The sequence below is a fragment of the Bufo gargarizans genome, chromosome 4, assembly GCF_014858855.1.
Source record: "Bufo gargarizans isolate SCDJY-AF-19 chromosome 4, ASM1485885v1, whole genome shotgun sequence".
NCBI classification, from domain to species: domain Eukaryota; kingdom Metazoa; phylum Chordata; class Amphibia; order Anura; family Bufonidae; genus Bufo; species Bufo gargarizans.
Genome location: NC_058083.1, coordinates 326405964 through 326433452, shown reverse-complemented (window position 1 = coordinate 326433452; position 27489 = coordinate 326405964). Strand labels below are relative to the sequence as shown.

Here is a 27489-nt window from a genome sequence, read left to right as displayed (position 1 = left end):
AACTAGATTGAGGCCAAGTAAGACCTTATACATTCTCTCTAAATTGGAATGTGTTGGGTAAGAACCTCTTTATTGTTGGAACCATTTGATGATAGTGTGGCACCTCTGCCAGGGCTGAAATTCCATTGACATTTAAAGGACACATTATCTTTCCTGTGCCCTTTGTTAATTAAACTCAGCTCAGATCAAATTGGAGCACAATGTAATTTTGATCTGTGACGTGACCACCCTGTGGCTGCCTGAGTACAATCAATTACGATACGCAAAAAGGCAGATATCAATCTGTATACAGTGAGCATTAGTGATGGGTATAGCATGTGCTGTAAGTTTGCTAGACTATCAGCATAGGACGCGTGACAGTGTAAGAACCAGATCTCAAGAGAGTTGAAAAATTTGGAGGAACCCAGCAGTAAGTCTTCAGTTTTCCTGCAGTGGCATTGCAGGTGATTATACATCACACAGCATCAGGGGTGGACTGGCCGTATACCTTATAGAGAAATTTCCCTGGGGGCCGCCCAACCCCACCTCACGTCCACTGGCCAGGTACATGACGATCTGATGTTCCCAGCATTAATCAATTCTAGGAACATCAGGTACTTATGAACTTGGCCAACAGCTACAATTGTCCTCAAGAAATTCAACTTTGTCACTGTCCTTGGTTTAGTGATAGGCCAGTATTTTATGCTTCACTGTGGTATTTGGTTTAGTAGTGAGGTATTTTGTGCTGCCCTACGGTATTGCTGGTCCCACCTTCTTCTGTTGTCCCTGCCTACACTTGTGGATTTTGTCAATTTGAACTCGCCTACAACTTGGAGCCACTTTTATTTTTTTCCAAGGCCACTTTAAGTTGCCTGTCCGTCCCCTTACAGCATATACTTTACAGGGTTCCCATTAAAAGCAAGAGTGCCTTTAATGTAGCTAATAGATGAAGGCAGAGGCCCTAGATTATTATTATTATGGTATGACCATATGTTCCATTTTTTTATGAAGTTTTTGAAACCAGAATGATGTGTGGATCATAAAAGGAGAGTTGCGGACCGATACTACTTCTCTTTTTTTAAACCACTCCAGGCTTTGGCTACAGAAACTGTGTAACAAAGCTGAACGAGTGGATGTACCCTGTACGTGTCACCTATCTACAGGATAGGTGATAAAGTGTATAATTAACCAGTGTCCAACCACTAAAACGGGTCCCCAAGTCCCCTGTTGGAATAGAATGTTAGTACATATGCATGATCACAGCTCCATTCACTTCTATGGGGCTGACAGATATTGTGCACTGTATTTGGGAATCCCATAGACAGTGAATGGAACGTTTGCCACTTAATTAACACAGGAGAATTGGAGACCCCGATTCTCCCACAGGTCAGACCCTCGGCAATTATACATCACCTATACTGTGGATCGGTAGTAAATGTTAATGGAAAACAAATACTAAGTCAAATTTGAAAAAGGTTATAAAAAACTGAGAAAAACATTTAATGGCCTTGTCTCATAACAAAAACCTTAGTCCATATGCCCTATAGATGGGTCCTTCTCACTTTGCTTAGGCCTCTATAAACTTTGATAGAGCAGTTTTTGGACTCATCCTGTCCATGCATGGTTGGCCATTCATAAATCTATAGTCAGAAGTAGCTTTGTGTGATGATAAAAGCTGATTATTAAGTGTTAAAGGGACACTTCTGCCAGAAAGGTTTATTCTTTTTAAAACTCGATGTTCAAATTAACCAATTTTTGATGGTAACATCCCTTTAAGCTCTCCATAGACTTGAGGAAATGCTTGCCTAGCTGACAGCTAATTCTCTGAGTTCCCCTATATACATGTACTGTATGCTTGACTCAGCCAAGCATGCATGAATTTCCAGTAGAAAAGGGGGAAAGCCATTGCCAGACGCCTCTGGCAGCGGCTTCTCTCTGAAAACAAAAGTATTGGGCAAGTTGAAATCTAACATGTCTGACCCTTCTCCCACTCTCCAGATTGTCACACATTAGATGGTGGGACGATCTTGCTGAAATTGGCAGGTCCGGCCCATGTACCTCTAAAAGGTATAGCCAGCTTTAGAGATTCTGGGTCCATCCGAAACATTTTTCCTAAGAACCATGCACTGGGCAGTGTAAATGTCCACACAAGCAGCATTTGCATTTACCATTGCCACTGCAGACAGTTGCTATGCATGCAAAATCAAGTTTGATCAGTGATCTATCTCTGATCAACCATCATTGATCTTTTTCAGTTTTGGATACAATTGTTTGGAAACTAACAAATCATAATGGTAATGGGCCAGTGTAAATAAATCTTAAAGGCGACTGTATATCTTTACTGCTGCAGTCTTGTGAATTGGTTCTGCATGTGCATGCTGATAAGTATTCCAGTGTCTCCTTATCGGCCTCTTCCTCTCCCTGCCGTCCCTGTGAGTTGTCATTTGTTGGAGGCATGAGATGGTCTACAATTAATCTAAACAGGGGGGTGTATGTGAAAGCGGTCTTTGTCAGACCTGTGACATTTGTGATAAGGAGGCAGATGAATGAGCCGAGCACCCATTGCATAAGATGCCGTTCAGGGTGGGAAATAAGCTAAAGCAATGTAGGTTGTTTTTTTAGCCGTTTCTAATTTATATTGTATTTAGTTGAGCTAATTTACACTGTATATTGTATTAGTGGAGCAACACAAATCTTGCCTTTCTTTGCCACTGAGATGATCTGACCTTTTATGAATTGCTGTTGCTATGAATGTAAGGTGTGCGTGTACATAGCAACCTGCTGGATCTCCTTCTGACGGCAATGTTTCTGGGTCAATTATCATTTTAATATAGGCCGGCTGCAGGCATCCTGTGTGTGGTTGTGGAAGTGTTTGTCCCAGATGGCTGCATTGAGCAGGTCATGCGGAAATGTGAAATGTGAATGTAGGAGAGGGGAGATGGGAAATGTATATGACATTACCAATGCAATCAGGCAAAGGCACCATTAAATATTCACATGCAGTCTTCCGAACAGAACACTTGATGATTTCTGTGTCTGTGGTGATAAATATGTTTATTTCTAGTCATTGCACAATTTGGGGAAAAAAAATGTTAGACTTGCTTCAGAGTTGTTCTGATGCTACCATTATGGTATTTATCATTAGTCTTACATACTTTATACCATTGGATATATTTTCTATGGGGTAAATATTTGTGCATGACTTGTCTCGAGGGACGTATTTTTATAATAAATACCTATAAGGATGTACATCGATCTGGACAAAATTGTTAGTGCATATGGCCAATCTAATCTAGTCTACACATCTAATTCTAGTATAGCATGTGACTAAAAGAGATTACTATATACTTTGACTTAATAAGAATATGGTGTCTTCTTTCAAGTTGTATACCTCTTCCCAGTGAGTGGCAGATGCATCTATGTAAACTCTTATTTGATAGGAAACAAAAGCCTCAATTATTCCAGGATGTTCAGCTATGCACCAAATACCTTGCACTTGCCATAACGGATCTACTGGATTGACCTTGTGCCCTCTCTTTATTTTTGTCTAGGAAGCCATCACAGATAAAATGTCTGAGTGTCACAGACATAGATGGCCGACCCCAACCACAACTAAATGTGTTGACTAAGCTTTACTAAAATTACAATTCAGTGACTTTTATTAAATCGTTTTTAACATTGGTTAAGATAAAATGTTCTAAAAAGTTGCTGGAGGTTCTTTGTAGCAGTCTCAAAAAAATTGCACTATTGGTCTATACATCCAGTGTTAGCTTCCATTTACTTACAGGTATATCAATGGACATAGTTAATTTAGAAATCTAAGCTTAAACGTCAAGTAGAATATTTGAGGGTTTTTCTTAGTTTTTGTATTTTCAAAAAGAAGCAAAATTCATAAAATTGCATATTGTAAATGTTAAAGGAGTTATTTTTCTTTGTAAAATTGGGTCAGAACTGGTGAAATCGATCTTCTCTCTTTTCATCTGAGGAATTTGCAGACAATGCACCTGCTTGTTTAGCACCATACATTACTTTATATGTTTTTAACATAACAAGTGGTAAGTTTCTCCTAAAACTAGTCTTTGAAGGAAGACAATTTTCTAAGACGACTATACTCTATCATTAGCAAAGAACAAAAGTAATGTAAATGATAGCTGCATGGCAGAAAAGAATCAACAAACAAATACAAGTCAGCAATCATCTCTTTACAGCCCTACAGAGCAGACAAAGTGCTGCTGCTGCTTTCAGGGCATGGGTTTCAGGGAGGTAGGGGGCGGTGTGTTTGAATAACAATAGCTGAAAGCCAATACTGCCCCTTTCAGAGTGCTGAGCCTTGTGCTGAGCTCTGGAACTTCAGTAGCTAACACAGGCAATTGAGCTGAAAGAGCTCTGGGGATGGTGGAAAGGTGGGGGAGAGTGAAGAGGAGATGACAAGAGATGGGGGGTTTCATTGCAATGAGGCAGAAAGTCTGAAGCACAAGGCTTGGCTTAGGTCTTCACATACAAGCATCTTTCCCCTACATCTGCTCTTGTGACTTGGAGATTATACTATGGAAAAGGATTCTCAGGGTCAAGGCTTACCAGCAAGTTTTAGGCTGTGATGCTACAACTGTAAAGGATCATAACTGGAAGCTTGTGGAAACAGCACTTTGAGGCACCTGCAAGTTGTTTATGGGCTTTGAACTTTGAAGCTCATCAAAAATGGTTGTGTTTATCAACACTAAGCTGAAGTCACTCATCAGTCTCTTCAAGAAGAAGAGTAAGTATTGCTGATAAAATGTGATCTGGCGAGGAACTTTTTAGAAGACTATAAATAATGTATGTGTCTTTGTCTAGTGAATAAGATTCTTTTTCAGATGATGTTTGGAAGGAATATGCATGGAGGCAAAGCAGATTCACAGCACTTACTGTCAGTGTCATGTGTTTGCTCCACCTTGCGCTTGTCTAATTTTACCTTAATTTTTCACATGATACATGTTTCAGTGTTAAAATCTTTGGGTCCATGCTTATCAGATTGAATGTCAGTGTAATGCATTTATGTTTTAGATCTTTTTGTTAGCGTTTTAACACGCCTTTTTATTGTGTTTGGCTTGTGTAAAGATATTTGCCTTTATTGGCCTGGCTATGGCTTATGTTGTATTTTGCTCACACATTCAAAAAAAGGCTGATCACATAAAATGTTGATTTACAGTTACCCAATTTTGCATGTGCACACTAATGGTCTACCTAAATATACATGATTCACCATGTGCTGAGGCTTTCAGTGAAATCTCTTGTTTTAATAGTGAACGTCTTTTTCAGAGCTGGGCTTCTAGATTGTAAAGTATACCAAATAGATGAAATTAATTTGCAGGCTTTGCTCCGACCTCTCAGCGTGTCCATGAAAAGCTTTGTTGAATTAGAATTTGTAATGCAGCTAGCTTAGCCAAGAGATCTGTTTGGAGAACCTCCCTTAGCACAAGTTAGTGAACAATAGAGCTGCTAGCAGAATGCTACCAAAGGCTTTGCTGACAATGAGCACTTGCTGCAGAGTTGTCACTATGGTTCAGTGAAATATCAGAGAGGGTTGAACAAATACTTCACATCATCATGAATGTTCTTACTGATGATATCTTGAATTTTATTTGAGATCTTCAAAGAAGCATAGACTAAGATCACAGTCTTGGGGGTTGTTATGGTGAACTGTAAAGGCATCTATGGATTTATAGCCATTTAAGCCCCTGGGTACCAGGGGGCAAGTGTCACTTTACAAAAGATACGGTATATCAAATTCCACCTGGTTGTGCTGGTCACCCATAGATAGCCTGTTTTTCCTTATTATGTAGGTTATTTAATATGCTAATTTAATATTTTTTGTGGAATTAAATTGATTTACCATAAAAGCTATGTGCAGTACCCTATGGAATTTATGGAGTGTGTATATATCAGTCATTTAGTGAGTATAATAAACTAGAATATAAAGAAGAAAGAATTTATCATGAAGTCCGTTTTGCTTGAGTCTGCTTCAGCATAATTTGCGCCGAATTAAATTTGGCTAATCTTTAAACCTACAATTTTTTCCTAGAAATGCTTCTCGTTTTTCTACTAATGGAGTCAGCTTGTGACTTCTTTAAAAAAAATTGGCAGCGATAAATCTGGAATGAAACTAATTAACATAGCTAACCACACCCACCTTCCCACCCACTGGAGTGAGTGGTGTCAAATTAAAAAAGTTGCTATATTTTTGCTCAAGAAAGTCCAAGAAGTCGTAACGTCCAATACTGTGAATTTTTGAAGTCGTATTTTTGGAGTCAGGGTGTGATACATTCCCCCAATGTCAAGAGAAACCTGTTGTTATAGTATGCTTGCAATTTCCAAGTATATCTTTATTTGTAGTAGGCTTGCATGTAACTAATGTCCCATGTGTCTTGCCTTGCAATGTAACTAATGTCCACATATGTATTTTTTTTTTTACTTTAGGTTTTATTTGTCAGATAAATAAAAATCCAACATTTTAGAGTATAGTTCTGACACGCAGGTCAGAGAAATAACATGAAGGAAAAACATATGGTCTTGGTACATCTTGATGCCAGTAAGGGTACTTTCACACTTGCTTTTTTCTTTTCCAGCATAGAGTTCCATCCTAGGGGCTCAATACCGGAAAATAACTGTTCAGTTTTATCCCCATGCATTCTGAATGGAGAGCAATCCGTTAAGGATGCATCAGCATATCTTCAGTTCAGTCATTTTGACTGATTAGGCAAAAGATAGAACCGCAGCATGCTACGGTTTTATCTCCGGCAAAAAAAAATGAAGACTTGCCTGAATGCCGGATCCGGCATTTCTTTCCATAGGAATGTATTAGTGCCACCGGGAAGACGGATCCGGCATTTCAATGCATTTTTCTGACTGATCGGGCATTTTTAAGACTGATCAGGATCCTGATCAGTCTTACAAATGCCGTCAGTTGGCATACGTTTTGCCGGATCACTCTGCCGCAAGTGTGAAAGTAGCCTTAGCAAATAATACCTCACAAGCAACAGCCCATATTGTTGCACTAATTATTTAGCTCTGTGTGCAAGTTAATATAACATATCAATGGTAGAATAGGGGAGAGGCGTACATGTATGTCAATTGCCATCCTGAACAGTGGTGCCAATGGAGGCATCTCTGTACTTCGCCCTGGGAAGCCACCTCTCAGACATAACAGCCTGGTGTTTGGCAGAGTTTGCCATAATACACTCATATGTCCTGTGCAGGTCCACCTTATTGATAACTTCTCCTAATGTAGGGGGTACAGAGGATTTCCACTTTGTAGCTATACACATTTGTTTTACTTGTGGTTGGTTGGCATGTAACTAATGTCCGCATATGTCTTTAGTTGTGGTTGGTTTGCAATGGAGTTAATGCTGTTCCCACTGTAGTTTATGTCAGTTGTTTAAAATATCTTGTTACATTTGACTGATGAAAAAAAAAACTGCATTCTGATTGTTAACAATTAGCTGATAGGGATGTCTACAGCCTAACCTAAAGCTAGATATGCATGGATAGATATAATCAATCTGATTGATCATTGTCCAGATAACTGGTTACTGATTAGTGTGCTTGTAGAGAATAGAAGACTGATTTAGATAAAGTTATTTTAAATGGGGGGGGGGGGGGGTTGTTGAGTATATAGACATACATACATTAAAGGCTCCCATACACATTAGTGTATTGTCGGCCGACCCCAAACCCACTGAAAACAGAAGGTTTGGCCAACAATCTAATGTGTATAGGCAGCTTCTGACACCCCAACAGATGATAGAAGGATTGGGTCAACTGAAGTTTTTCGACTGATCACTTTGTTCTCCCACAAGATAAGCTGCCACCAGAACTGTCTGGAAGCGGCTTTCACCGATCTCCCTAGCATGCTATGCCAAACCCTACGTTGAGTTGGGTGGGAGTACGGAGAGATAGCCTTTGGTTAAACAGTGGCTCATCCAACAGCTATTAATGACAGCTCTCATTGATCAGGATGTACAGGGCTGAATGATCGTTACTATGATTGTTCGTCCCCATTGAGTTTCCTTGTTTGTCGGCAGCAAGTCCCTGTTTATTTAGCACAATGTGCTGCCGACAAATGAGGATTTTGTGTGCCACATGAAAAGATGCGATCCGTGGCACCTTTACACAGAGCAATTATCAGGAACTAGCATTTGTACCAATGCTCATCCCTGATAATTGTCCCGATCCTTAGCCAGTGTACAAGGGCATGAAGTATGGTAATATATAAGTTGGGATTTGGAAAAGTTGAGTCCATCAACAACATTCAGTAAGTACCGATATAGGCTTTTTTTCACTTGTTGATCAGTTTTGAAGATCAGTTCACATGTCATGTCTAGAATTTCTTATAATGATGAAACAATGTTGTTATTGGTTACTTCAAAGTTCTGTTGACTACAGGTGCCTGCCTAACCATAGACAGAAGTTCTGCAAAACAATTACATTCAATATCATTTACAATCTAGTTGTTTGTCATTACCTAAAGGCTCCTCTTAGATGTCCACCAGTCTAGAGTCCTGAATGGTCTTTATGGCTCTGCTATGGTTGTTTGACTAATTGATCCTTTAGTCAAATATTAACCTCAAACTGTTTACTGGCTGAAAAAAATAACATTTTCCTTTGATGACTGAAAGTACACTGCTTCAACTTTACAAGCAACCAGCTACTTAATGAATAGCGAAACCTTCTATCCCATCATAAAACATGGATTAGCTTGTAGCTACCTGGTGGAGTAGGATGGGACCTCTGGCTAGTAATTAAGTAGTTATTTGTCAGTAGAATAGACTTTGTACACCATTGCAGTCAAGTATTTCCTGCCGGCTCTGGCTTTAGTACGTGTATGATATTTCTGTATCCATATGGCAAGACTGTAGTTTCCATTGTCACTTGCTGCCTGCACCTGACACATGCCTCTTGGGATGACGTGACTCTAGTTTATGCTTGGGTATATCCATGACAGCAGTGCAAGGCAATCTGGTGCACTAGTTTGTGTAATATGTTACATAGATACAAAAAGTGCTCTGCTAAGAAGAATACCCTTTCTTTGAGAAGATGGTTGCTCCCTGTTCAATGTTGGTTGCCTTTCAGATAAAATACATATTTGCTAACAGATGGCATGACTTGTCATGAAATGTAATTCAGTGTTTAAAGACAGTAAACACTCTGCTTAGCCATCCAGTTTAGCTCCACTTAGATTCTACATGACACTTCCAGCCAAATTTAATAACATTTTGATGTTTTACCACATTTCTTAAAACCGTATCATTTATTGCAAATTCATTTAAACATTCAGTAAGATTGGTAATCTTGTGTTTGTCATGTAAAATGCAGACAAATGGATCCTGGCTCACCTCCTCTGCTAATCCAGCTAATCTGGGCTTTAGTGTGTAATTATATTAATAATCTGGCTTCTTTCTGGTTAACTAGCTCATTAGCTTTTATGTTACCTTTTGCCTAATTTTCTATATCACTTTTATATATAGTTCTACACCAATTATCATTATATCAGTCATCTCTGATTTCAGTCTCTAGATTAGAAAGCACTAAAATTAATGTATTACATGTATTCAACTCACTAATAATTCCTTAGGAAACCATAACCTTGAGCTTGTGAACAGAATTGCTGAGTACTTATATCTCAGTTACCGGGGCCATTAATTTGAAAATAAGCCATATGCTGTAGGCCAAATATTTGACACAGCTCAGTGGCCAGTGTTGCCAGCCGCATCATGGACATGGTGCCAGCTGCTTCTTCAGTTATCAGCTTCCTCAAGCAGAATACCAACTGGGAAGATGCAGGATCATCTCCAGACACTTGCATAAAACACATCCAAGCAAACAGGTCACTTTCAAAACTGGCCATACACATTGAGTGCTGTCAAATCAACCCACCATTTTTGGGGAGATCTAATGTATATACTGCAGTATGACAGTCACCTGATAGCGGATATTGGGGAGAGAACAATCGCATGGGTTAGGTTTCAACATGCAAAACTTTTGTTCCTCAGAGTAGTCTTCCAGTTTCACTCTTCCCAAACATTCCGGTTTATGGGCGGGGGGAGGGGTCAGGTGTGCCAGCTTATACAGAAAATAAGTAATATGTTGCCTTTTATAAAGTACAGTGAGCCAAGCTATAATTTATTGGATTATATGTGTCTTACTACCTTGTAATATGCTGGGATAATGTGATCTATACAAAAAAAAATTATGTTTCCCAGTTTAAATTATTAGATTTTTATACTTGTTTATGGAGCTTTGAGTTCAGTTATGGTCTCTAATCAAAGATTTTTTTCCATTCCTCTAGCCGTTTCCAATCTAGATGAAGAAAGTAAGTGGACAGTCCATTACACAGCGTCTTGGCACCAACAGGAAAATGTATTCCTTCCATCATCCAGACCTACATGCGTAGAAGATCTGCACAAGCAAGCCAAAGTCAACTTGAAGACAGTGCTGCGAGGTAAGGAGGACTGTGCTACATAAGTATTTCATCTTGTAAAAAGTTCCATATTAAATAAAAAACTTAATTCTGGAAACATTATAGGTATAAACTGAACATACATTTAAATGGGTTTTCTGGAAGTTCAGTTTCAGTGGTATCTTTTCAGGATAGGTCACCCCAGCACCCCGCTGATCAACTCTGAAGAACACTGTGGCCGTCTCACAGCATACCAAGCACAGTGCCATACGTTTTATAGCGGCTGTGCTTGGCATAGCAGCCCAGGCTCATTCACTTGAATGGAACTGAGCTGCAAATAGGCCATGTGACCAAGGAATACAAGGTCATTCACCTAACTAGATGCTATAGTGCTCACAAAAGTATTGTGGCCTCTTTGAACTGCTGATCTGAGGCGGTGCTGGTAGTCGGACCTCCACTGATCAGATATTGATCAGTAGGGGTCCTGAGGCTAGGTTATCAATATTCTACTTCTGGAAAACCTCTTTAATCACAAATAGAGATGGCCTTGCGGTTCGCCCCGCGGTCGTTTCGCGGCAAACTTCGCCTATTCTGCGAACCACAAATGAGCAAACATATGGCGATGTCCGCCTGTGCCATATTCTTTTACATTGTGAAGAACTTTGACCCATGACACGTCCATCAGGTGGTACAGGACAGCCAATTGAGACATTTCAGCACATGGACGTACCCCCGACCTTATAAATAAACCTGATCTGGCTGCCATTTTACATACAGTCTTTTGCCAGTGGAGGGAGAGGTTGCTGTGTGGAGCAGGGACAGGCTGTTAGGGACACCAAATGCTAGCTAATAGGGCCAGAAAAGTCCTTTTAAACACTGGTATAGGTGTACTATTGCTAGGTGTGACTTACTGAGGGGAGTAATATACTTATAATATACTTTCTAACATAGAAAGTATATTATAGTGCATTTGTATTGTGCAGCAGTTGTGTGCGGTTCTGCTGCGTCACCGCATCTACACAGAGTGCAAAAAACGCTATTGGAACAAATAATTTCTACTGGTATGATATACCAGTTGACCCCCAAAAAACAGATTGAAGCAGGGGTGTGATATACAAATTATTTACTTTCTATATAGTACATTTGGGTAGTGCAGCATTGGTTTGCGGTTTAGCTGCGGTAGCTCAGCTACAGATAGTGACAAACGCTATTGGAACAAATAATTTCTACTGGTGTGATATACCAGTTGACCCCCCAAAAAACTGATTGAAGCAGGGGTGTGATATACAAATGATTTACTTTCTATATAGTGCATTTGGGTAGTGCAGCATTTGTTTGCAGTTTAGCTGCATTACCACTGCTACAGATAGTGACAAACGCTATTGGAACAAATATTTTCTACTGGTGTGATATACCAGTTGCCCCCCCCCAAAAAGTGAAAAAAAAGGGCTACAGTAAAATTGTTATTCAGTGACTGCATAATGTACCTCGAGCCACATACCGTATTTTTCGCCGTATAAGACGCACTTTTTCTCCCCCCAAAATGGGGGGAAAATGCCCCTGCGTCTTATACGGCGAATGCTGTCAGTTTTACATCGCAAGCTGCGATGTAAAGCGAGCGGGGACTCGGGGAGGGACTGGGAGGAGGAGCTGGGGCCGGCAATAGCGGCGGGGCGGTGCAGTCACTGTACTATAGCCCCGCCGCTCCGGTATACTAATATAATATGTCATATTCAATTAATGGTTATTAAATATGCCCCTTTATGCCTAATAGTACCTTAAATCCTAAGCGCTTCAGTACAATGCAGGCCGGGCGGGCGGCAGCGTAACTCCCTGATGTCACGTGCCTGCGCCGCCTACTTTATGAATGAAGCAGGCGGCGCAGGCAAGTGACGACAGTGAGTGACGCGCCGCGCCGGCCGCCCGGCCTGCCTGCCGGCATTGTACTGAAGCGCTTAGGATTTAAGGTACTATTAGGAATAAAGAGGCATATTTAATAACTATTAATTGAATAAGACATATTATATTAGTATACTGGAGCGGCGGGGGATCTGTGGATGGCACAGTTATGGGCTGGGAGGGTCTGTGGATGACACATGTATAACAGTGCCATCCACAGATCCCCCCCTGTAACAGTGCCAGCCACAGATCCCCCTGTAACAGTGCAAGCCACAGATCCCCCCATAACAGTGTCCGTCATCCACAGATCCCCCCATAACAGTGTCCGTCATCCACAGATCCCCCCATAACAGTGTCCGTCATCCACAGATCCCCATAACAGTGTCCGTCATCCACAGATCCCCCCATAACAGTGTCCGTCATCCACAGATCCCCCCATAACAGTGTCCGTCAGCCACAGATCCCCCCATAACAGTGTCCGTCAGCCACAGATCCCCCCCATAACAGTGTCCGTCATCCACAGATCCCCCCCATAACAGTGTCCGTCATCCACAGATCCCCCCATAACAGTGTCCGTCATCCACAGATCCCCCCATAACAGTGTCCGTCAGCCACAGATCCCCCCATAACAGTGTCCGTCAGCCACAGATCCCCCCATAACAATGTCCGTCATCCACAGATCCCCATAACAGTGTCCGTCATCCACAGATCCCCCCATAACAGTGTCCGTCATCCACAGATCCCCCCATAACAGTGTCCGTCATCCACAGATCCCCCCATAACAGTGTCCGTCAGCCACAGATCCCCCATAACAGTGTCCGTCAGCCACAGATCCCCCCATAACAGTGTCCGTCATCCACAGATCCCCATAACAGTGTCCGTCATCCACAGATCCCCCCATAACAGTGTCCGTCAGCCACAGATCCCCCCATAACAGTGTCCGTCAGCCACAGATCCCCCTATAACAGTGTCCATCATCCACAGATCCCCAGTAATAGTGCCATCCACAGACCACCATTAGTTCCAAACCCACCAAACACACAGCACACCTTTTGGTTAAAAATATTTTTATTCTTATTTTCCTCCCCAAAAACCTAGGTGCGTCTTATACGCCGGTGCGTCTTATACGGCGAAAAATACGGTAATCACAATTTCTTTTATGTCAGGTGAATGCCACATTTTTAAGGCCCGTACTCCTGTTGCCTAAAATAAAAAAATTCTAGGCTCCAAAAGGACACATTTCAGAGAATTTCCCTTTAAGACGCATAAAAATGTCCCCTGATTAAGTTACATAGTTTTTGTTGGAATTTCTGTCATTGATCCCCCTCTAGTATGTCATGGTCTATGTTGTGGGACTATTTGTGCACTTCTACTAAGCATTTGGTGGCTGAAAATATGAGCTGAAGGTTTTTCAGGTTCGCCTGCCATTAAAGAGAATGGGGCCCACCGCGAACTTGCGGTTCGCAAACATTTGATCGCGTGCGCAAACCGTCTCGGCCAATGTTCGTCCATCACTAATGACAAATAGCTAAAATCATGAAATGAAAAGCGTTTGAATACTATACATTTATTTGAGTCATTTATATGGTGCTGATATATTTTACAGCACTTTACATGCATTATGATTACGCTGTCCCCAGTGGGGCTCACAATCTAAGTTCCCTATCAGTATGTCTTTGGAGTCTGGGAGGAACTCCATGGAGATGGTGACCTTGGTCAGATTTGAACCTGCTAACCACTGAGCCACCATGACATCTTGTTTAATGTCAACCGCCACACTGAATATAGTGACCCATGTATGGCCAATTTTAAACTGGTCATAAACTAATTTAAATATTGTTTTAAATGTTTTAAATATTTTAAATATTTAAATATTTTTAATAGTTTAAATATTGTATTGTCATCATAGATGTTTCTGGCATATTCACAGAATATGCAAAAATGTCTGATTGATACTATTCCCACCACTGAGACCTGCTCCTAGTCTCCTAGAGACCTCCTAGTATTGTCCTCCTCAGTTCTGCATCTGCTGGGAACGGAGAAGTGGCCGTACTTGTGCAGCTCTCTAACTTCTATGGACGTCCCAAATGCAGCTGTGAAACCGTGAGATGAACCAGTTGTACCCGCATCTGTCAGACGTTTATGGACATTTATACTGTGGATATTATAGAAAAGAGTTAAATGTTCTAAATGTTGACGATTCAATATTTGACTCAACAAAACCTGAGGTAACAAGTACAGTAGAAGAGATACTAGACAACCGGTTAAAAATGAATGAGGTTTAAAGGGTTTGTCCAAATTACCTAAAAAAAGGCCCTATGCCACTAAATGCCTTATAATATAAAAAAACAACCTATACTCACCTCTTTCTCCCCTGCTGCTCTCGGCACCTGTCCTCTTCTCGCTGCAGTGGTGATGTGGAGGTATACGTCATGTGATCACTGCAGCCAATCACTGTCCTCAGAGGTTATGTGCCTTATACCTGCATTTCACTGCTGATTTTGTAAAGAAACAGCTGTGGGAAAATCAGACGAGCGCCACAGAGAAAGGCATGAGTATAACATGTTATTTTTTTATTATTATGAGCAATTGCAGGTCTTGTACAATATTTTTAATTATCCCAGGCATTTAAGGCATTTAGTGGCCCCTTTTTAGGTAACTTGGGTCACACCTGTGATCTTCTTAGTATTTTTTCTTTTATATGTCTGGAGAATAGGGTTGATTTATTACTTGTACTTTTTTTTAACATACAGTACAGACCAAAATTTTAGACACATCTTCTCATTCAAAGAGTTTTCTTTATTTTCATGACTATGAAAATTGTAGATTCACACTGAAGGCATCAACACTATGAATTCACACATGTGGAATTATATACATAACAAAAAAGTGTGAAACAACTGAAAAAATGTCATATTCTAGGTTCTTCAAAGTAGCCACCTTTTGCTTTGATTACTGCTTTGCACACTCTTGGCATTCTCTTGATGAGCTTCAAGAGGTAGTCACCTGAAATGGTTTTCAGTTCACAGGTGTGCCCTGTCAGGTTTAATAAGTGGGATTTTTTGCCGTATAAATGGGGTTGGGACCATCAGTTGCGTTGTGGAGAAGTCAGGTGGATACATAGCTGATAGTCCTACTGAATAGACTGTTAGAATTTGTATTATGGCAAGAAAAAAGCAGCTAAGTAAAGAAAAACGAGTGGCCATCATTACTTTAAGAAATGAAGGTCAGTCAGTCCGAAAAATTGGGAAAACTTTGAAAGTGTCCCCAAGTGCAGTCACAAAAACCATCAAGCGCTACAAAGAAACTGGCTCACATGCGGACCGCCCCAGGAAAGGAAGACCAAGAGTCACCTCTGCTGCGGAGGATAAGTTCATCCGAGTCACCAGCCTCAGAAATCGCAGGTTAACAGCAGCTCAGATTAGAGACCAGGTCAATGCCACACAGAGTTCTAGCAGCAGACATATCTCTAGAACAACTGTTAAGAGGAGACTGTGTGAATCAGGCCTTCATGGTAGAATATCTGCTAGGAAACCACTGCTAAGGACAGGCAACAAGCAGAAGAGACTTGTTTGGGCTAAAGAACACAAGGAATGGACATTAGACCAGTGGAAATCTGTGCTTTGGTCTGATGAGTCCAAATTTGAGATCTTTGGTTCCAACCACCGTGTCTTTGTGCGACGCAGAAAAGGTGAACGAATGGACTCTACATGCCTGGTTCCCACCGTGAAGCATGAAGAAGGAGGTGTGATGGTGTGGGGGTGCTTTGCTGGTGACACTGTTGGGGATTTATTCAAATTTGAAGGCATACTAAACCAGCATAGCTATCACAGCATCTTGCAGCGGCATGCTATTCCATCCGGTTTGCGTTTAGTTGGACCATCATTTATTTTTCAACAGGACAATGAACCCAAACACACCTCTAGGCTGTGTAGGGGCTATTTGACCATGAAGGAGAGTGATGGGGTGCTGCGCCAGATGACCTGGCCTCCACAGTCACTGGACCTGAACCCAATAGAGATGGTTTAGGGTGAGCTGGACCGCAGAGTGAAGGCAAAAGGGCCAACAAGTGCTAAGCATCTCTGGGAACTCCTTCAAGACTGTTGGAAGACCATTTCAGGTGACTACCTCTTGAAGCTTATCAAGAGAATGCCAAGAGTGTGCAAAGCAGTAATCAAAGCAAAAGGTGGCTACTTTGAAGAACCTAGACTATGACATCTTTTCAGTTGTTTCACACTTTTTTGTTATGTATATAATTCCACATGTGTTAATTCATAGTTTTGATGCCTTCAGTGTGAATCTACAATTTTCATAGTCATGAAAATAAAGAAAACCCTTTGAATGAGAAGGTGTGTCCAAACTTTTGGCCTGTACTGTATGTACTATGAGAACTATGTAAACCGAGAAAAGGGCATTGAAAGAAAAAAACATGAGGTAAATAAACTATTGAGATTACGTTATGTGTATTGCAGTTGACTGAAGAATAAAGGTCCCATTTAGGTTTTGGATTTCTTTAACGTGTAGCTGGAAGGAAATATAAGGCATATCTTACTACTGCCTAGGTTTATGTGATTGGTCTCAACACAAGGGATACTAATCCTGCTTAAAAGCTTAGTGTCTTACTTCTAATCTTATGTTATACTGAAGGGTTGTACTTTAAGAACGATTTCTCCACGAGGTGGAGGAGTCACCGTCAGGTCTGCACAGATGCTCTACCTCTTCCAACGTGCGTGAGGACTGTCACCATAGGAACATGTAATTACTTTGGGAAATCCAGTCTGATCCATATACTGTGTCCTTAGAAACGCATATGGCTAATTTATCTGCTTTAACATCGGCCTTTAAAGTGTGACTCAACACATTTCAAGAGATTTGTGTCTGCAGCAGTGTCTGCTAAAGAGCATTTGCGAGGGACAGCTGGATTTGTCATTTTTGTTGAAGATATTGTAGTTGGAAATAATTTTAAGACGTTTTGAGAGATAAGGAAGTATTGCTATGTTAAAATACAAACTATGTGTCTTCAGAAAATTACCTTTTAAGTCACGTTTTTATGTTAAATATATATATATATATATATATATATATATATATTTTTTTTTTTTTTTTTTTTTCCCTGTCATTATATTTTAAAAAAATGTATATAATCTTCAAATTTTCACACCAGCCACTACATCTAATCATAGGAAATGATTTCCTGTTCTGTACAAGTAACCTTTCAGTATGCATAATCATTATCACCACAAGAAGAATTACAATGACAGTAACACCTCTATATGGATAACACAGGATCCACCATTCACAATAGGTGATATCACAGCTTATCAGCTTACTCCTGTCCACTGCACAGTTCACAGAGCATGCCCAGAAAACGCTCCCATAGAAGTAAATGAGGTCAGCTCCAGCCAATTGTGTCTATGGCTCATGTAGCTGCTCTCAAAAGACAGGAAGTCTTAACATATTTTAGGCCAAATAGGGAAAAATGTAAAAAAAAATCACCAAAAATTCCCTTTATAGTTGTTGTCTGAGATTTTTAAAATGTTCTGTCATGCAGAAATGTAATAAAATTAAAATAATGCCAGACATGTATGTGACTACTGTAGCCAATGATTGGCCTCAGCGCTGATGCTGTTATGTACGGTATGATTGGCTGCATCAGTCATGTGGATGTACATGACATCATCACTGAGGACAAATAAACAGACCATGACAGCAGCCGGGATTTAAAATCTACATTTCGGCTATTTTATCACATTTGCTGTTGTTAGGTTATTTTTTTTATTATTTTTTTTTATATCTCACTCATATCCTTTTACTTTTCAAAAAACATTTGATATATTATAGAGACATAGTTTACAACAGTGGAGATGTGAGTGCTGAGACCCCCACTGATTCCTAGAATAAGGGGAGGGAAACGCATGCATAGCACGCTGTCTCTCCTCACTGCACAAAATTGGCTCCATTGAAGTCTATGGGCTCATCTTGACTCTGTCCTCAGCAATAAGTGATACGTGTCTATGACATATAATTTTTTTTATTTTTAAATAGTAACCCTTTAGGTATGCCTCTTGGTTTTCTACGTTTTATTTTGTCAAGCAGTGCTATACGTCTTGTGAGCATAGATTGATTTTGGAGCGATAGGAAATGAGGGTTTTGTAAAATTGGTAACGGTTGATAATTTCCAGAGGGAAGAAACCAAAACCACCTGTCAGTTCAGCTTATGTAACTCTGATGCGGAGCCAAAGCAGGAGTACGTAGACAGGCAGCAAGCTCCATGTTTATCCATCAACTCTGACTTTCCTTTGTTTTAAGCTCATTCCTGTAGACGTTTGGCAGTGGAGCCAAGGCTGAAGGTGGCAGGTCTTCACTGCTCGGGTATGGCCATGAAAGAATAGCTATTATGAATCTTTTTATTATGTGACTTGCCCCAGACTGCCCTCTGTTAAATCATGTGTGAATAAGAGCAGTCTGCTGATGAATGTACACGGTTCTCTATCCCCATGTTTCACTTAGTGTAACGAGTCATTCACATGTATTAATCCGTGTGAACTTACATACTTAAAAGAAATCACGCAAAAGCGTCATAAGCTACATCTGTTTAAAAATATCTAAATATGGAATTGGAGCAAATGCTGAAAATTAGATGGTGATTGTGCACTGTTAAAAATCTTTTGCCCATGGAGCACCTAACAGGTCTGTGTTATGAACCTATCATGTTTTAGGCTTTGCTGCATTAGAGACACCGTTTAGAATGATTTATGTTTTAAAAACTTGGAAAGACCGGATGATTAACATAAAACAACAGATATTAGTTAAAGATCTAGACAGAATTTTTACATTAACGCCTCTAGATCCTATATATACTGTGTATATACAGTGGCAAGCAAACGTTTTGGCACCCCTGGTCAAAATTACGGTACAATTAAGCAAGTTGAAGATTAAATAATCTCTATAAAGTTAAAACTGACACATTTCCGTTGTATTTTAAGCAAAAACTATTATTTTCCATTTACATTTTCAAAATAACAAAAATAGAAAAGGGCCCAAAGCAAAGCTTTGGGCACTTTGCATGGTTAGTACCTAGTAATGTTGGCCGCAAATATTTTAATAGCGAATATTAATCGTGAATATCGGCACTTCAAGAATTCGCGAATTTTTTGAATATAGTGATATATATTCGTAATTTTGAATATTCTAGATTTTTTTTCATTAGTAACCTCCCTTCTTGCTTGTGGGCCAATGAGAGAGCTGCGATGTCTTTGTCTGAGCTTAGCAACATCCCTAGCAACCAATAGGAACGTTGCCTACCCCTTACTATATAAGAACCTCCCCAGCAGCCCTTGTATGCAGTTTTATGGAGATCTGAGAGAGACAACAGTGTTATTGCTGTAAGGTAAGCCGTTATGGCTCTTACCTAAAAATATACATGCTTAGCCAATGCAAGCGTGTATATCTGTGGGGGAGTGGGGAGAGATGGCTGTCCACTGAACAAGCATATAGGGGGAGATTTATAAAAAACTGGTGTAAAGTAGAACTGACTTTGTTACCATAGCAACCAATCAGATTCTACCTTTCATTTTTCAGAGCTCCTTTGGAAAATGAAAGGTGGACTCTGATTGGTTGCCATAGTTCTCCTTTCCACCAGTTTTGATAAATCTCTGCGTGTGATCGGCTCAGCCTTTCAGCAAGAGATCTTATTAGAAGCGGCCAGAGAGCAGTAAACTGTAAGGGTCCTTTTACATGAGCAGACATTTTGCCTGGTAACAAGTCCTAGTAGACAGTACCAGCATACCAATTGGCACTTGCTACCTGCATTTACATGCGGCAGTCATCTTATGTATAGGGATGAGCAATTGGTTATACAGTAGTTTGCCTCCATACAGTTTTAATTTGTCAGCAGCATATTCTATTTACAGTGGGCGATGTGCGGCCGACAAATGGTGACTTTTGGTAGTGGTTGGTGACTTTTTTCGGGTGATCTGTTGCATATTAAGGCTACTTTCACATCAGCATTTTTGTTTTCCGGTTTTGAGATCTGGCAGAGGATCGCAAAACCGGGGCAAACCAGTTCAGATATGTCCCCATTCATTGTCAATTGAGACAAAACTGATTAGGATGCTTCAGTTCCGTTCTATTGCGTTTTGTTACTGGACACAAAACTGCCGCAAGCGAAACTGAACAAGCCTGATCCGGCATGAAAATCAATGTAAGTCAATTGGGCCAGATCCCATTTTCGTTACCGAAAAATATGGATCCGGCACCCATTGACTTACAGTGATTTTAATGCTGGATCTGTTTTTTTCAGTTTCTATTTAATACAACCGGATCTCGATGAAATGGATGCATCTGGATGTTTTAAATAAAACGGAAGTGTTTTAATTGGATTTTGAGATCCTGTGCCGAATATCAAAACGTGAATAAAAAACGCTGATGTGAAAGTAGCTTAACTTGGAATGAACATTGCTGGTTCCCAATCATCGGCCGGCGTAAAAGGCCACTAAGTGAGTTATGAGATCCCAACAAAAATGCAGAAGACAAAGCAGAAGAACAGAATTCCCAAGCAGAAGACATTTACAGGTGCAGACATTAAAGCAAACTCCTCACACAATGTTCTGGCGCTTTTCAGCTACCTTCCTTTAGATTGTGTTTCTCACAATATGGGACAATACATCAACCTTGTGGCCCTTGTCATTTCAATGTAGATACTACAATAATGTGTATGGACGCAGCTGCCTTTTATGCCCCAAAGGGTGAAGTTATGAGTCATTGTCATCATTTTTATTGCTGTCGTAAAAAAAAAAAACATTCCTGCCCAGACACGCTGTCCACCTCTGAATGACAGCATTGTCTACTTTATTAAGCCAGTGCCACATTATCAGTTACATAATACCATGGAAAGCTCTATGCCAACACAAGAGTAAGGCGGACATTTTTAACAGACGTTTTTTTCACTAATGCCTTTTTGAGAAACGGACGTTAAAAATCCATCCACTTATTTGTATGGGGGCAGTCTGTCAGTGAAAAACGGACAAGATAGAGCATGTTCTATTTTTTGACATCCGTTTTTTATTGACAGTCCAAAAACTGTCTTGTGAATAACCCCATAGACTACCATTGGTCTTAAAACTGACGTTTTTCACTGTCGTGTGCATGTAGCCTTAGTTCCTTAAAGGGAATCTGTCATCAACGTTATGCTGCCCATACTAACACCAGTATAAAGTAGAGACAGGCAAGTTGATTTCAGCGGTCTGTCATTTAAAAGTAAGCGGTTGCCAAGAACCAACATCACGATCATTGCAGACTGGGCCTGGAAAAGAGTCCCGGCCGCCTGAGAAGAATCATTGGTATTCATTAATTCCTGCTCTCCCTGCCCACCTGCTGATGGTATTTGATAAAGGCTGTGAAGCAGCCGAAACGTCACAACTACTGCACGTTTGTTCACTTGGCTGTTCCCATTAAAGGGACTTTTCTACCGGTCATGCTGCCTCCATCTCTTTTCTTGGACACCAGCTGATGGCTGACAGTCTTCTACCTAGTTTTCTGTCTTTCTCTGTAGGAGAGAACTGCCAATCAGCAGATGGACGGGAGAGCAGGAGATTATAATAACCACGACTCTTCTCATGTGGCCGGGACTCTTTTCCAGGCCTGGGCTGCAATGATTATGAGGCTGGTTCTCAGCAACCACTTACTTTTAGCTCATGAGTGACACACCGCTGAAATCAGCATAAAGTTGATGACAGGTTCCCTTTAATTGCTTTGAGTTAGATGTATAGGGGTCAATATTCTGTTATCCTGGATTTAGCAGTGCATATAAAATAAATAAAAAATCTACTTTGCAATCTATATAGAAAGGATTAGAGAATAGACACCTAAATATAATTTAATACTAAAAAATACAGCCTGTAGCTCAACCTCCAGATGCCATAACCAATATATCTGCAGCGACCTGGAGGGGAGGCGAGGATGGGAGGAGTGGTAGTGGCTATGATGGTGGTAGTAGTACTCAGTGGCAGTCCTTACCTTGGCTGTGCCTTGATCATGCAGTGAATAAAGGACCCACCCTTTCTTTCCTCAGCTATCAAAAACACATTTCCTGAAAAAAACCTGAAATGGCCCAGTCTTGAAATGGTTAGGGTATGTTCACACTAATTAAATCTGCCGTAGATTTCATTGCCGTGAAATCCGTCACTAAAACGCCATCAATAGCTTTTCATTGACTTCAATGGAAAAAACATCATCATGTGAACATAGTGGCCTTTTTTTTCTGCCGTTAAATTGAGATCCGCTTCTGAAGTGATATGTTACTTAGAAGTGGATTCCTAGATGATATTGTATTGAAGTCAATAGGGAAGCGGAAAAAAAACGTATTAGTTTTAGAAGCTGTTTAGAAGCATTTCTGCCACCAAAACACTTCTGAATTATATCCCAAACAATGGCTGCATAGGAAAAACACTGACAAAACCTGTTCCAAATATTCTTCCAAATTCTCAACCAAATTCTCTTCTAAAACGTTTGTAATACTCCTCTAAATCCACCACCAAATTAGAAATCTGCTACCACAAAAACTGCTAGTAATCTGCTACTGATTTGCCAATTTAGTTTTAAAGGGGTTTTCTGGGATTTTTTTTTAAATCGCCTTCATATAGTTTGCATATTGTTGTGGACACATCCCAAGTTTACTGACAATGATGATTTTTGGGCCACATTAAAGGCCCCTTTCTTTACACAGTTTGACAATCAGGGCAATTATCGGGAAGGAGGGTTACTAGTGACGCTTGTTCTCAATAATTGCGTAAAGGTTCACCCTGAAAGCATTATTCATGCCGACACCAAAAGCATAGTTTCTGGGCGCCAGATTGTGCTGTGTAAATAGGGATCTGCAACCCAGAAACATTGAATCTGTATGGGTGGTCACAGTAACGATCAGTCATGTCCATACCGGGGAGATAATTGCTGCATGTAAATGTAGCTCTCACCTCCTCTGATCAGGCAGCTATCAGAAATGAATAGTTAATTCCTGATAATTACCTGCAATGTCAACCCTGTAAAGGGATCCTAAAGATGCGATCGGACGATAACCTTTTCCTTGTTTGTCGGTTGATTACTGCTAAATTTACAGGGGCAGTGATCGAGAACAAGTGCTCTTATGAACACATGTAAAAGGCCAATCAAAGGAAATGGGAAAACCTGGTAATAACTTATTATTGGTAAATTCTGACTAGGCTATTCATATTCTTTAGGTTTTAAGGATAGCTGAAACCCACAATTAAATATTTTCAGCTTTATACCTCTTTCCTAGTAGTATAAGGGTACAGCCACACAGTCAGGCTTACTGATGCAGTTTTCGAAGCCAAAATCAAGAGTGGATCATAAAAGGATAAAAAGCATAAAGGAAAAAATACTACTTCTTGTCTCTTTTTGAATTCCCCCTTGGTTTTGGCTTCCAAAACTGCATCAGGACACCTAACTGTGTGGCCATACCCTAAACCAGGTCATACCCATGAACGTATAAAGGTGTAAAACCAGATAAGTCTTCCTTGGGGCTGTACAAAGAATCACATGGTAACTGCAATTATATAATTAACACTAGCAAACTTGTAATTTAAATGTATTACAACAAACCATCAATTGTTCTTCCTACCAATGTCATTGATTACTTCACTATATAGCCAGAAATAAGCCCCTGCCAAATGAGGGGTAATAACTATTCATGCATAGAAGTGCAGCTGCTTTATACAGTCCGTGCCCTAGAGCCAAGAAAATGGACAGTGTGTCCTCTCTGCACAGTTCTACAGCCTTTGAGATTCACTTGAATTGTTTCTGCTGAGCCTGATCTTTAGAAAGACATCTGCTCTATATTAATGGACAAATGTAGCATTAAATAAATGTTATTTCAAGAACTGAATGAATTAGTAGAAATGCAAGATTACCAGCCTCCATACATGCGTTAGGTTATTGCTACCTGAACCTGCCATTTTTTGACTGGACGACAATTTCTCCCCACAACAGATGATCTCAGGAGAGAGAAGGATCTGATGCATTGAATTTCAACCCCAATCCATTTTTTTCTGCGAATCTCCCCCCTCTCTCCCAATAGAGTCAGGAGAGGTAGCTGTCAGATGAACGATCGTTTGACCAACAGTTATTGAAGAAGTGTGGGCACCTGAAGATATAATGAGGCATATTTTGATGCAGGACAAAATGTAGCTTTAACAAAAGTAGATGACCAGGTATTTGTTGTTGTAGGCTTGTATGAGGTGTCTTCAATAATGGGGACAATTCTCTAGACAAATGTTCCCATTATTACAACATAAAAAAAACCATGTATTTACCTAAAATAAGGACTGGATTTCCAGTACAATTAAGATTCTTCTTAGCTTTTTCCAATGTCTACTGAAATACTTCATTTGAAATGGAAATTGCTTTCTCACTACAAGTCAGTACCCATCTGGTGCAGCCACAGGTGAGCCATAAAACCCTCAGCATCATTACAGTTTTATTACCTGTACTGCTAAAGTCATTGAGCTTTTCTTAGCCGGTACCTTTAAGATAAAGGTTTTTTTTCCATATGTAAACACCTTCCATAAAATAGCTACTTGACTACTGAGAACTTCTGAGAAAGGTGCTAGATTCTAATTCATTTTAGCACCTACTGTTCATTGCAGAATAGACACTATGGACTGAATAGCTCCATTATATTTATAAGGCTGGCCGTACACTAGTCTTACAGCTGATAAGACATACGGAAGGAATATTTTAGAAAAGCTATTTGAAATAGAAAGATCAGATCCCTTTTGTGCTCTTACGAATGGACTGAGAAACTGCACGACTCTCACCCACCACCACCATACAAGCTCTCATGTTTTTCTTTGGCGATTTCTCTACCTAGTACTTAATCTTTGTTCAGTAGATCGTCCCCGAGTAGAAAATACTCCCCTGACCCAGATAAAGGATCGTTGGTTGAAATAAAATAACTAGAGTTGACCTTGGCAGGGTACCTACTGCTAAATCAACTTGGCACCAAAACCCATCTATATCAGATTCCATTGCAAAAGCCAAAATTGCCCTTCTTTCAGCGCTGTCTCCTGCTTCAACAAACCTACCGTCCCTGCATCCCAAGCCATAAAGACTTTTTAAAGCACTTGGTTCACTTCTAGGAGAAAGGGTGCAGTGTACTTTGGCCAAGTTGTCCTCTTACTTTCATATTACTGTTGCAAAGAATATGAAGATAGGAAGACCTGCACAGTTTTACATAGGCGTATGGGTAAAGGGAAACTGGCCAACTCAATCCTGGGCCCACTGTCACCCCCAAACTTCAGGTACCCCTATACTACATATACTTGCTCCTTGATATTGTTCAACTGAGTTTTTATTTTAGTATATATTTATTGCATGCTAGTCAGTAATTAATCATAATCCACCTCACTACCACTGATATATTAAGAAACCTTTAGCCTTCTGATGTTATACTGATTTCAATATTTTCTGTGCCTTTGTCTGGTCTTCATACTCCAGTCATCCCCTCCAGGTTATTTCCATTGTCATCCCAGGAATTTACAGAGTATCCACAAGCAATTGTGACCTTGTAAACATAAACTGTGCTTCCTTCTTGCTACCCTGCTCACCTGCATCGGGGAGATGGTATACATTGCAATTCTCGTAACAGAAATTATACTGCTCAGCCAGCTACCCACCAGAAAAAGGAGGGGGTTGGGCGACAAAAGACCGGAACCAAATGACTAAGCAGATAGGATGTTATTGAGGAATAAAAACCATCATAGCTTGTGAGAAGTGAGCTCCAGGAACCCCTATACTGCACTATCATTTACCTGGACCCTTACGAATTGGGCAAAAGGAACTACATGTTAGCTTCTGAAATGCATACAATACATCCATTCATTTAGAACCCAGCTTAGTTACTTCAAACAGATGTGATGACATAATGCACATAAAGACTGAATTGACCAAGGGTTTTAGTGTCTGATTCAGACATATGAGATTTTCCTCTGATTCAGCTTAGTTTGATCCCTTGTCACATTTGCCTAATAAATATCTACTTTTGGCTTCAATATCAGGTGACGGGGTTTATCACCATGACTTATCACTTATATATCTTGTAGCAGCAAACATTTACAGTTCCATAATCAGTCTTATTTTAGGAAATTACCTTGTCTGCTCATATAATAAACCCTATAGATGTACAGTGTTAAAGGGGTTCTCTGGGAATTACTATAACTACTGAAAATACTTAAGGGGGTATTCCCATCTCAGACAATGGGGGCATATCGCTAGGATATGCCCCCATTGTCTGATAGGTGCGGTTCCCACCTCTGGGACCCGCACCTACAACGAGAACGGAGCGGCGAGATTTCCCGGGGTCCGTCCACCACCAAGCGCTGCTCCTAAAGAAATGAATGGAAGCGCACTGCACACGAGCGCCCCTGCTCCCATTCATTTCTATGAGGCAGACGGAAATAGCCGAGCCAGCGCTCGGCTATTTTCGGCAAGTCCATAGAAATTAATGGAGGGTGGCTGCGCATGCGCGGTGTGCCCTCCATTCATTTGCCCACTCCATTCTCATTGTAGGTGCGGGTCCCAGAGGTGAGACCCGCATCTATCAGACACTGGGGGAATATCCTAGTGATATGCCACCATTGTCTGAGATGGCAAAACCCCTTTTAATATTACTTTATTATAAATATATTCCCAAATACCTCTCATTAGTGTTAATGGCTTGTTTTGTCTGGGGAGAAATCATTCAGAGAAATAAAATGGCCGCTGTCCTATTAGTACACACAAAACCTGTCCTCATCACACAGAAGGACACGTTACTTCACAACACTGAGCTAAAGAGCTGCCTCATCCTCCTTTCAGGTTTTGTGTCTACTAATAGGACGGCGGACATTTTACTTCTCCTGATGATTGCTGCCCTAGACAAAATGAGCCATTATAACTAATGAAAGGTATTTTGGAATATACTTATAACAAAGTAATATTTAAGTATTTTCAGTAATTTTATTTAATTAATTAATTACATCTCTAAAGAGGATTTGTAACCTTTCCTGACATGTCTGTTTCAGTAACTACTTGCATTCTCCACGTAATACTTCTGGTGCATCTATTCCTATGACTCTGTGTGTGTCACTCCTTTATTATTCCTGCTATCAGTTTGCAGTAAA

The 27489-nt window shown here is 40.4% G+C and overlaps 1 protein-coding gene across 5 annotated transcripts in view; it reads left to right on the top strand.

Annotated features, from left to right (window-relative positions):
* NHSL1 (NHS like 1) overlaps window positions 1-27489 on the top strand; it is a 224376-nt gene that overhangs the window by 164861 nt on the left and 32026 nt on the right. For 4 of the 5 annotated variants that reach the window (XM_044289299.1, XM_044289300.1, XM_044289303.1 and 1 more), the window contains exon 2: window positions 10304-10456. In XM_044289299.1, the coding sequence (XP_044145234.1) occupies window positions 10304-10456 (153 nt within the window). Of the gene's footprint in view, window positions 1-4064; window positions 4736-10303; window positions 10457-27489 lie in introns of those variants that run through there. The other variant, XM_044289302.1, reaches the window with a different exon arrangement.